Genomic DNA, 12,043 nt, shown 5'->3' on the forward strand with positions numbered 1-12,043 from the left:
TCCTTTTCTTTTCTAACCGTCTGCTAGGCTCTCCTTGTCTGATCTAACCATGTACTAGGCTCTCATTGTCAAATTTAACTGTAAAATAGACTCTCCTTGTCTGTTTTAACCATAAACTAAGCTCTCCTTGTTTGTTAAAACCTATCATATGGGCCCTCCTTTTCTGTTCTAACCGTCTACTAGGCTCTCATTGTCTGATCTAACCATGTACTAGGCTCTCCTTGTCAGATCTAACCATGTGCTAGGCTCTCCTTGTCTGATCTAACCATGTACTAGACTCTCCTTGTCTGATCTAACCATGTGCTAGGCTCTCCTTGTCTGATCTAACAGTGAACTAGTCTCTCCTTGTCTGTTCAAACCTATTACTAGTCTCTCCTTGTCTGTTATAACCATGTTCTAGGCTCTCCTTTCATATAATACCATTGTTATTATTGCCCGTAGGGAGCAGATTGCTTTTATTGAAACCAAGGATATCTTTTACCTCGATGCTGTTCAATCATCACTACCTTTATCCGCAGAAGTAAAAAACCCCGAATATGAAGCAATGCAGTCCAAGCTTACTATGTACAAGGTTGTAATTTTTATGTTATGTACTTTCCATAAGGCATTTTCACAATGGTATTTCCCTAAGTGGCAACATGTCAATTGTGCAATTTTCTAAGCTTTAACTTCCAAAGTCTGTCCTAGCCACAGTGCTTGACCCACAGTAATCTTCTCCCATTGCAACTTTTGGTGCATCAGAAGGCATAATCTAACCTTTAATGTACATTTGGGAAGGTGCAACTTGCAAATTTGCAGATTTGGAAAGTTGACCCATTGAAAATTGTCCCCTGGGAAGTTGAGCTAGGGAAAATACCTAACACCGTTATTTCTATGTATGGAATATATGTGCAAAAACCCACATTTATTTTCTAGGGTTGCTTGTTAATTAGAATGATGGAGAACTTTTTAACCCCAGAAGTATTTAGACAGGGCATAAGAAATTATTTAAAGGTTTGTTAAAAATAATGGCATCTACACTTAAGGTCCACATTCTACAGCGGATCAAAAGAATTCCAGAATAGGAAGACAACAGGGATGAAAGATCATATGTTTTGAGTTTATTATAGAGCAAACAGTTTAGATAATTTTACCATATTCATTGAACTATTTAAAATCATAATTCTTTTGTCAAAAATCGCCTTCTTTAGTGCCAAACATTGTACGGAAATATTTTCAAAACCCGAACTTTTGATTACGATGAAGCTAAGTCACAAAGCTATTAATTCATTTCAATCTTAACTTTTGATGGTTTTAGTGGAAATATAACGAATGTTGCAGATTAGCTAGATCCATTTAAACAAAAGTCTTTGGCTCTGAAAACTTGTGATAAGATAAAACACCTACTTAAATAAATAGATCTTTCAAATTTGCTTTTAAAGTGTAAATCCCCTTCTTCTCATTTAATAGGAACACGCTTATGATAATGCTGTCGAAGACAATTTATGGGATTCTCTTGGAGAACATGCTCAAGACAGATCCCTCCCAAATGATATGACAATGAAGAATGTTATGGATACCTGGACACTACAACAAGGATATCCATTTATTCATGTAAATTTTGCTGAGGGAAGCTGGAATATTTATCAGCAAAAGTTTACTCTTAATTCTGAAACCAACAAGGAACCAAACTTTATAAATTGCAAGAAATTGTTGAACTACGGTGGTAGGCGATACTATCAATATCATGAATTCAACTTTTCTATTTAAGTTTTTATTGATAACAAGCTTTTTTTGAATTATAAGTTTACAAGTATTTAGGGAAAAGCTTATCTTTCCATTTTTTGTGCACATCCATGATGCTTAAAAGAAAGTTGTCTTCATTGTATTGATATGATCGCCTACCATCGTATGTAGAGAAGGTTTAATTACATATCTCTAAGGCTGGTTTAACTTGAAGTTTTAAAATTTTGAACCATCCTACAGTGAAGAGCAGAGTTTTTTTTCAGCAAATAGATTTATGAATTCTATTTTTTCAACACTCTGATTGGTTGGCATTGTCAGCGAATTGTCTGTTTCAGCCGACTTCAAATTAGGGTTGTTTAAAGTCTTAAACTTTGAATCAGGTATTCAGAATTTGAGCCAGTGAGTACTTGAGAAGTAGTTGAACCCATGATTTCTCCCATTCATTAAATTTGGTCCCAGAAGGATGAATTTCTCTGGGTGATTCCAATTTCATATAAGAGTATATCTGGAAATCTATCAGATACCTCAGGTAAGCTGGACTTCTGGATCACAGAAATCTCATGTCTATTAAAAGTACAGCACTGTGACTTTAAGCTCCAGGTAGATTAAGTTGTACAATACCTGAAAAGTACAGGATTGTGACTTAAAGCCAGGTAGATCAAGTTGTACAATATCTGAACAGGACTGTGACTCAGGTAGATCAAGTTGTACAATATCTGAATAGGACTGTGACTTTAAGCCAGGTAGATCAAGTTTTACAACATCTGTGCTCTTAAGCTCCAGGTAGATCAAGTTGTACAATGTCTAAAAATGACATTTTCTGTGCGAATAATATGGAGAGTTTTTTAATGGTGTGTTGAGAAACCCTTTAGCTATTCCTAAAAGTTTTATGAATTTTCAGAGTACTACAAATCCCCACACAATGTTAACTGTTTCAAAACGTTTTCTCGACAAAATGCCCCCTGCTTCAAAATGTTTACTTTGAGAAATGTTTCCAGTCTATGTTTATTTGTTAAGAATTGATTTTATAATTTTTATTGAATAATCTTAAAATATTCTTTACTTTTAAATTTGAATTAACATAAACTACTAACAAAAAATCTCCAATTCGGAGTGAAAAGAAAAACATGGAAAACATTGTTTGTTTTCAGGTGAATTACTCATGCTATGTAAACTCTATTTTTTTCCTGGTGTAAATTGTCAAAACATTTATCAATTTATTTTTGAAAATATGTTCAATATTCACAATTAATAATCAAGCTAAAGAAACAAGCATTTAGTGGAAACTTTTGAGTAGTTCACATTTTGTAATAGGATCAGCTTCTTTTTAGGGAAACATTTAATAATAGAAAAATTTTGTTAAAGTTTACATTATGTTTTGTAGTAGGAAACGTTTTGTGGTTAAAATGTTATGTGAGGAATCATTTTATGGCAGGAAACACATTGTGGAGGAAATATAGAGCAAAGGAAAATTTAATGTAGAAAACGTTTTATGGCCTGAAATTTTCTTTGGTGGAGAAGTTCTAATAGAAATCTTTAGTGGGGAACATTGCGCGAAGGAAACCTGTAATGAGAAAAATGCTCCGTACATTCTATGTCACACACATAAAACTAACTACACTTTTAAGTACATAGACGAGTTCGAATTTGTCACTTAATTTACACATTAATTGGGATACCTTGTACATCCAAATTATAAAAATAGAGCCCCACAAAAGAGTACAAAAAGCAAATACGAATCTCCATTTAATGGGTCAAAATGGATTTTAAAGTAAGGACTTACCAACAAGGACCTCTATAGTTTACCAAGAACAGTATTCAGCTTTCATTTATAGAAGCTTCCGAAGTGGTCTGAAATTGCTAATTCTCTGAAATTTCTAAGTTTATAAACTAATTTGTTTTAGTGAACTTTTGGTTAACAGGAAAGTCGGCTTCTTTTCCAGCTCGTAGCAAAGAATTATGTATCTTCAATGCAGGTAGTACTTGTAAACAATGAAATGAACCACACTCTGCTAGGCCTTTTGGAACCACGGACAGGTTCAACCAACCCATCTTCTTATGGAATAATTAAGTTTGCTATTAAAAGCCATTAAAATGGGTTTGATCATTTCTTAACAGAAAAATTTCTAACTAATAATTTGGAACCAAGTTTTACCTAGACACTCTTGTTTCTGTGTAACTGAAGAATTTTTTTTAGTTTTTTACATGGGGATCTCTATTTAGATTATGCTTGTTGATTATGTAGATAGATAGAAAAGTCTATTCCAGTACTGCTCTTGTAATATCAGAATAGACATCAGTGAATCTATTATGGATTAAACTCTACTTGATAGTATGTAACTAAACTTTCCCTAAAAGTAACAAAGCTAAATCATTACAGTAGTTCCGCCGAGTTTCAAAAAGAAACTGTGAGACAAATCGGTTAAGTGGTTCATGACTCATGAGTTTTAATTGGACATAAAAGCAGAACAATAGACGAACAGAGATCAGAAATATAAATATATAGATATAGATCATAATATTGAACGTTTTTGAGTTTAGGTCGAATGGGGTATTACAGGGTTAATTACTCTCCTGCACTATGGGATGAGATTATTGAAAATTTTCCCAAACTTCCAAATGTGGTCCGATCACAACTAGTGGATGATGCTCTTTTTCTATCCCGCATTGGTGAACTATCCTACTTTTCCACATTTAATCTTCTCAATAATCTCAGGTTTGGAACTTTGTAAGTACCAAGAATACATTGAAAGGGTCACTTATTTGGGAAATTTCAGGGTAGACTAAATAGCCAATTAGCATCTCATTGTTGTTTGTTTTGTTATTATCTTTTCAGTATCAGTTCCACCTCTGTTCTCAAGCGTACAACACCCTTTCATTATATACCTCCCCCTCTCTGATGGGGGTTCCATCTGTTTCTTACCTTCCCGGTGCCCCACTGCTCCTGCCCCACTGATTGGTTGACGGGAATTCAATCATCACAAAATAGAACCTCTAGCAATAGACCTCATCTGGAGTCAGAAGCTGAAGCTGGACCTGATCCATTTCAAGCATCTTCTTCTATCTCTCATACCAGATTCTCTTATTTGTAAACCTCCTGGTTTCTCAATCATGTCTGGAGAACGATAGATCCTGTCCTTGTAGATCCTCATGTAGATCCCGTCCTCGTAGATCCTCATGATCTCTTCTTTACCTGGAATCTTTGGTCTATATTGGTATTCTAGCTGCTCAATATCTCGGGTGTCTCTGTTGAAAGAACCAGCTCGAAAATATGGAGCTTCTGCATGTCCTAGAGGTCCTGGCTGCTCTGTATCTTGGTTGTCAATGTCAATAGAACCAACTTGAGAATATGAAGCTTCTGTATGCCAAAGAGGTCCTGGCTGCTCTGCATCTCGGGTGTCTCTGCCAATAGAACCAACTCGAGAATATGGAGCTTCTGCATGTCCTATAAATACTTTAGCTGCTCCAAGCCCCCAGTAACTCTGTTCATAGATCCAGCTGGAGAACAAAGACTGGATCCTCTTGCTGCTCTATGTCTCCAGTGGTTCTGTCCGAGAACAAGCTGGAGAGTAAAGAGAGTCCTCTGATATTTTTAGTGATGCTGAGGATTGGGAGGATGTTTTTTCATGTTGGAGAAGGGGAAGATCCTGGGGTCCTTCTTAGTCCTCTGGTAGTCATGATGAAGATATATCAGTCTGAGAGCTGTCCATGAAGTGGAAGAAGTCCCCAGGCTTAGTCTCAAATGTCTATCCTGTATATGGTCTTGGAGTGCACTGTTTCTTTTCACCAGGTTCTCTACTCAGCTTAGATATAGCTAATACCATTTATTTTGAAAATGTCAAAAAATTAATGTCGGAGGTGGATTGTTCCATACTTGTCTTTGAGAAGTATTTTTACAAGCTGTAAAGATTTATTAAAGGGATTACAGCAACTCTATTAAAATAATTTTGTACACTTTTGTATAAATCTTTAATGAAAATTTAAAAAAATGACTAATACCAATAAATATTTGAATGCTATTTGATTTACCCTGAAATAACCACGTAAGTGAACGGTGCCTTTATGAGTTTGATGTCTGATTTAGGCGCTTGTCGGAGTAAATCATTTCCCTTATTTGAAGTTACATTTGATTAAATTCTAGAATCCCAAAAATGAATTATTCTCCAAATACTGAACTTAGATATCTTTATCTGCAAAATAAAACTAAAAGGTCTTTAATTTTCAAATTTTTTTTCACTATTGAATAAAATTATAATTTTTGATTTGCTGTGTTCATATTTTCCATCTTATATGAGGAACTTTACTAGAACTTTTAGTGGGTTGGACTTTGAAAGGTACCACACAAACTCTGCAAACTTGTGAAGGTTTGTTCAAACATTTTAAAACAATTTTAAAGAAAAAACATACCAAAAAAACTATCCTTCTTGGGTTGTTTTCTGTTCGCATATCTTTCTCAAAGTCAAAATTTGGTAAAGGAAGCAAATGTTTAGAATAAAAACAGTTTTAGTATTTGCAAAACTGTTCAGATTTTTGTGGAACCTTTTAAAAGTCTTTAAACATAAAACTCTCATATCCAATACTAGATATAAATGCACTGTTTGTTACAGAACTGAGACTGACTATGTAGTTCTATCAGCTGCTGAGAATGGTTTAAAGTTCTTGATGAATATGCTGGTTGATGATAGAAGATATCCAGCTTTTCTCAAGTTCACCAAGAGTCTGGTAGTGAAGGTTTATGATGAGGTATTTGTAAGGTTTTAACTGTTAGCTTAGTAGTAAAAACAAACGGAAAGAACTTTAATTGAACAATGTCGATGCTTATCCTCGCCTAAACTAAAATTTCTAATGCAAGACAGGTATAAGCAAATTGTTTACATAAATTGCACAGGTGAGTAAAAGTACTTCCGTCAGATACCAAGACGTAGTCAGAAGAAACTTAGTTATGAAATGGACATGCTCTTTGGATATCAAGGACTGTATTGATAGAGCTGAGAAAAAGTTTAAAATCTGGAAACAAACAGAAGAAAATTATGAGCTAAGGTAACCAGAAAAAAGTTAATTTACATTTGCACCTTTTTCTTTGGTTCCAGTAAAATATCTTTCTCACAAAGTGTGATTTTCTAATGATTAAATTTTTGCAACCCACTGCTAATTTAGACCTTAGATATTTGAAACTATGAATCCTGTTATATCAAATAATCCTAGTTTAAAATATCAAATTTTTACACCATCAGAGGCCAGTGTCCGGATTTAATGAAATTGAGCCGCATTTTAAATCCGCCAAAAACCAGTTACAATTGAGCGCCGGCTTAAATCTTGAAACATTGAATGCAATTTTAAGTGAAACCAACCATTTCTTTAAATTTGGCCTCAGATTTCAAGAATTTGAGCTGCAATTCAAAAATAGTTGGCTCCAATTAAAAAAGTGTTTTGACATTTAAGACGGTGCTCCATTGTAACAGGCTTTTGGTCGATCAGCGACACGGTTTAAATTCTTTAAATTCGGACTCTCGTTGCACAAACACAGGGATTAAAAAAATTGAACCCTCGTGTTTAGCGTAGGTCCTGATGAAAAAGAGTGGGTGTATTGTTATGGTCTAAAATATGGATCTCAGGAGGACTGGGATCTTGTGTGGAAAAGGACTCAGGTTTAAATTAAGTGCTTTGCAGTAAAACAATTAGAAACCCATGTGGAGTTAAAGGCTGCTACCTCGAAAATTACCCACAATAAGATTCAAAATAAGTTTGTGGCCTTAGTGCTTGGCTCTAGAGCTTGTTCTAGCCGCAGTGCTTGGCCTCTAGTTTGTTCTAGCCACAGAGCTTAGCCTATAGCCTGTTTTATCTGCAGTGCTTGGCCCCTTGCCTGTTCTAGCCCCAGTGTTTATCCTCTAACTTGTTCTATCTGCAGTGCTATGTCTCTAGTCTGTTCTATTGGCAGTAATTCATCTCTATCCTCTTCTATCCGCAGTGCTTTGTCTCTAGCCAGTTCCAACCGTAGTACTTGGCCTTTAGCCTGTTCTAGCCGCAGCGCTTGGCCTATAGTCTGTTCTTTCCAAGGTTCAAACGGTATATATATATATATATATGTTTTGTATTTTATTATGCGTAACTTTCAAGGTTGCACACTTTTTTCTCAGGGGGGGGGGGGGAGTCCACAGAGTGTCGACTAGGATTAAGGCAAAATTTGCTAAAACTGTTTAGGAAACTAAAATAGTGCGTGAAAAATCTGCTCTGTATGAAGCTCTCGCATGCACTGACAGTATCAGTCTTCTTGATAAATACTTGGACATTTCTATTGATCCTAATTCTACAATCAGGTCTCTTTTTTATTAAAAATGATCGCTAACAATAGGAGAAAATGGTTAAAAACGCCTCATACCCATGAGCGTAGAACCCTTGATGAATTCATGGAAAACATGTTTTACTTGTTTGGGTCACTAGGTGTCTCTAGCTCTCATTATTTTAGGGATTTCAAATTCGTTTTAAATCTAATTGACTTAATTACGCTTTGGATTGAAAAATGAAACGCACTAATGAGTATGAAGCGCTTTTTTCACTTAAACATACGTGTGCAGTCCTTTTAATGATAACTAAATTAAGGAAGCAAGATAAGAGATATGTGTATTCTGCAATTGGTAAAAATAATGTAAATGGAGCAGTGCGTATGCTTGATTGGCTTGATGAGAACTGGGAACAGATATTGGTAATTTTTTCTTGAATCATTTTTGTCTTGTCTTAAAACTTTGAGTTAAACCATTTTTTGCTACTACTTTTTGCCAGAAAAATAATGTTGAAATCTTTTTTTTTTAGAAATATTATGAAGGAAATTTCCCATACAACGCAAAATTTATGATTGAGCCCTATTCTGAAAATGCTTGTACCCAGGAGCGTTTTGATAAGTTAAATCAGTTCTATAACAAGAACAAGGCTAAGCTTGGCACTGCAGGACAAATTGTTGAAGAAGTTTTAGACAAAATCAAAGCCAACTTCAATTGGAGGGAAACGTTTTTTGATGCTGTTTTCAGGCATTTAGAAAGAGTGCTAAAAGAAACAAGAGCAGGCAATGAAGAGACCACCAATACCAATGAAAATGATAAAATTATTGTTGATGAAGGACCAGGTGACAATGAAGAAGGATCTATAACTGGCCATGAAGGTTCTGAAACTGGCAATGAAGGATCTGGAACTAATAATGAAGGATCTTCAACAAACAATCAAGGATTGTCAACTGACTATAAAGAAACTAAAAAAAGCAATGATAAAACACCAGAAGAAGATGAATATGAAACAGGTAATGCATATTCCAATGTATTATTGTAAATTCTGGTTTATTTAAAGTACTAGGCCATCCTTCAGGCAGACTAAAGGATTTTTTTGCAAACTAACTAACCATGTCAAATTAACATTTACTCATGCAATGATTTTGTGATGTTCATCATTCACCCCAGTCTAACAGAAGTACTTTCTCAAAGGCTTATTTGCAAGCGGTAACTTCCCAAGGGTATTTTCCTAAGTGACAGCTTCCCAAATGTTCAATTCTCCAAGCGGCAACTTTCCAAGTCTGTCCTAGCCCCAGAGCTTGGCCTCCTGGCCTTTTCTAGCTGCAGCATGCTGCCCCCAGGCACAACCTAGCCTTATCATTCGGCCCTTTGCAGCCTGCTGCGCCTCAGAAGCCTTAGCCAAACCTTTGGAAAGTTGCTGCTTGGGTAAAAGTACATTAGGGAAATTTTCAACTTGGGAAGTCGCCCTTGGGAAAATGACATTGGGAACATTCCTAACACCATCTAAACGGTGCATGATTCGTGCTGGTACAACACATACAATATATGTATTCAGTCGTATTAACTTGATGTAGAGTCAATATTTTTATTTAAAAGGAATGTCGTCCTAGATTTCAGTGACCTTTAATTTCAAGTGTTACTTTACCCTACTCACACCGGTCCGATTTAGCTAATTATCGGGTTAACAATGAGAAAGATGTCATTTTTATTTCCTTAAAATTTAGAATTAAACTCTTTCATTTTTTTTTCATTGCTTCTTTTGTATATGTACAATTAAAAAAATTCAATTGTAAGATAAAGCAAAGGATGTATAAATGATTTTGAAATTACGCCGACAGTTTCTTACAGAAACTGAAAATAATATTTTAACTACAGAAGCAACAACCACTACAGAAGCAACAACCACTACAGGAGCAACAACCACTACAGAAGCAACAACCACTGGCAAAATAAGAAGTGGGCAACGGAACTCCTGGTGGAGAACCATGATTGATTTTCTGATGAAAAACGGTTGGATGTATCAAGAAGCTAAAGCTATTATCACAGACAGAAGTCGGTTGAACAATATACTGTTGAATTTAAGGTATCTGTCTTTTTTTTAAATTTTTAATATTTTCATAAAGTATTGAGTCTTTGCCACAAACTTTGATTTCTATAAATCCCTTTGTCTTTGCTACTCAATGTCGTAGATCTTAGATGTTTCAAACTAAAAATTCCGTTGGATCAAAAATCTAAGTTGAAAATTTTAACCACCTAAACCAGCAGGTTGCGAAGATATAGGGATTCTAAAATCCAAACTTTTTTTCTTACCCCCTGTGGTTTGGTAATGTGTATAATGGGCCTGATTTACAGTGTCACCAGGCACCTATTTCTTGTTTTAACCGTACCCATGCCCACTTTAAGTATTTTTATAGTCAACGTGTTTTTTCTAACTTCAGTTTTATTGAAGTATTAAAAAAATCTAGTAGATTTTCGCCCTAATTTCGATAAATTTACGAATCTAAGGCGCAGATTTGATAATGAAATGTTTAGAGGTTAAATGTGGAATCTTGAAGACGACTGAAATGAAAAGATCACGCGGCAACATTTTTCATGAACAATTTGAATATGAAGACGATTATTATAAAGATAATTATTAATTTGGATTATTTTTCCCCCTCATGTAAAACGTTTGTATAATAATGTAGTTGGAAATAAAGTATATTAAACATTCATTTTTAATATTTCTGTTAATAAAAATGTTTATGGGAGGTGCACTCTTCTTTTATTTATTTTATTATTATCAGTTGATAATGCAGAGAGGTTTTAATATAATAAGGTTGGTTACTCTCTATGCGCTCCAATGTACGAAAAATGTCGTCTTCTAAGATAGATAAAAACATCATGTGACGTCACTCTAGCCTCTGTAAAAAGTGACGTCATATGATGTTTGTATCTATCCAGGGAGCAAGGAATAGAAGGGAGAGACAACTGACGTGGTTCGCCCTACCATATGATTATATCATTATACATGCTTTGCAGACGGTACTCCATTTTATATCGAGCTGTTTGGTTTCTTTAGTAGGGCCCTACAGGAAAAATATGTATTGGCGAAACTGGTGAAAGAAAATTGAGCCAATACATATTTTTCCTGTGGGGCCCTACTAAAAAATCAAACAGCTCGATAAAAAATGGAGTACCGTCTGCAAAGCATGTATAATCATATGGTAGGGCGAACCGCGTCAGTTGTCTCTCCCTTCTATTCCTTGCTCCCTGTATCTATCTCAGGAGACATTTTCCGTACATTGAGGCGCCTCGACAGTAACCTTCTTTTTTATACAGTAAGTCCTTATGACATTCAGTTATTGACATTTAGTTCTATATGTCCATAGCATAACATTCAGTTTGTGACATATCTTGACATTTAGCTCTGAACATTTAGTTCTATATGACATATCTTGACATTTAATTCTGAACATTTAGTTTTTAATATCTTTTCTTCCAAACAAATTCTTTTTTTATATGCTTGATTTTTTGACAATCATTTATTGACTTTTTTATTCTAGACACAACGCCAATTTTTTAATTTGTTTACATTAACATTTATAATTTTGTACTTCCATTTCTTAGATTTTTATGCAATTTTTAACAATTAACTCTTGATATTTCAGTACGTGCAGATTTTACATCAGTTATATACAAAGCTCTCTTTTATTTGATAAATATATATAAAGTAAGTTTAAACTGTGTTCTAAGGAACGGAAAGTTGAGGTGACATCTTGCTATAAACCTAAATTAATTCATACAAATTATCATACTGTTGCAAATTTAACGCTCGTATATGCAAATTATTCTGTATATTTGCGCGGCAAAGTTCACAACTCACAGGTTGGAATCATAGACACAAGAAACTACAGGGTGTCCCAATAAACATGGGAATTCAGTGAGGACTTTTATATCGTCTTCAATCCATGCAGGATTTCATGAACACAATTGATGCAGTATTCCAGCTCAAGCATCCAATATCGAAAACGCCTGGTCTTGAGATTTTCAAACTG

The 12,043-nt window shown here is 34.9% G+C and overlaps 1 protein-coding gene across 1 annotated transcript in view; it reads left to right on the forward strand.

Moving 5' to 3' along the window:
- LOC111695802 (aminopeptidase N) overlaps positions 1-10,720 on the forward strand; it is a 30,979-nt gene extending 20,259 nt beyond the window's left edge. The window contains exons 17-30 of the mRNA XM_023465242.1: positions 442-571; positions 916-993; positions 1,450-1,662; positions 2,185-2,254; positions 3,630-3,701; positions 4,267-4,441; positions 6,333-6,468; positions 6,614-6,765; positions 7,283-7,373; positions 7,927-8,042; positions 8,326-8,428; positions 8,536-9,016; positions 9,882-10,089; positions 10,539-10,720. Of these exons, the coding sequence (XP_023321010.1) occupies positions 442-571; positions 916-993; positions 1,450-1,662; positions 2,185-2,254; positions 3,630-3,701; positions 4,267-4,441; positions 6,333-6,468; positions 6,614-6,765; positions 7,283-7,373; positions 7,927-8,042; positions 8,326-8,428; positions 8,536-9,016; positions 9,882-10,089; positions 10,539-10,545 (2,032 nt within the window). The 3' untranslated portion in view covers positions 10,546-10,720. The remainder of the gene's footprint in view (positions 1-441; positions 572-915; positions 994-1,449; positions 1,663-2,184; positions 2,255-3,629; positions 3,702-4,266; positions 4,442-6,332; positions 6,469-6,613; positions 6,766-7,282; positions 7,374-7,926; positions 8,043-8,325; positions 8,429-8,535; positions 9,017-9,881; positions 10,090-10,538) is intronic.
- Positions 10,721-12,043: the final 1,323 nt, after the last annotated feature.

The sequence above is a fragment of the Eurytemora carolleeae genome, unplaced genomic scaffold (genome assembly GCF_000591075.1).
Source record: "Eurytemora carolleeae unplaced genomic scaffold, Eaff_2.0 scaffold56, whole genome shotgun sequence".
NCBI classification, from domain to species: Eukaryota; Metazoa; Arthropoda; class Copepoda; order Calanoida; family Temoridae; genus Eurytemora; species Eurytemora carolleeae.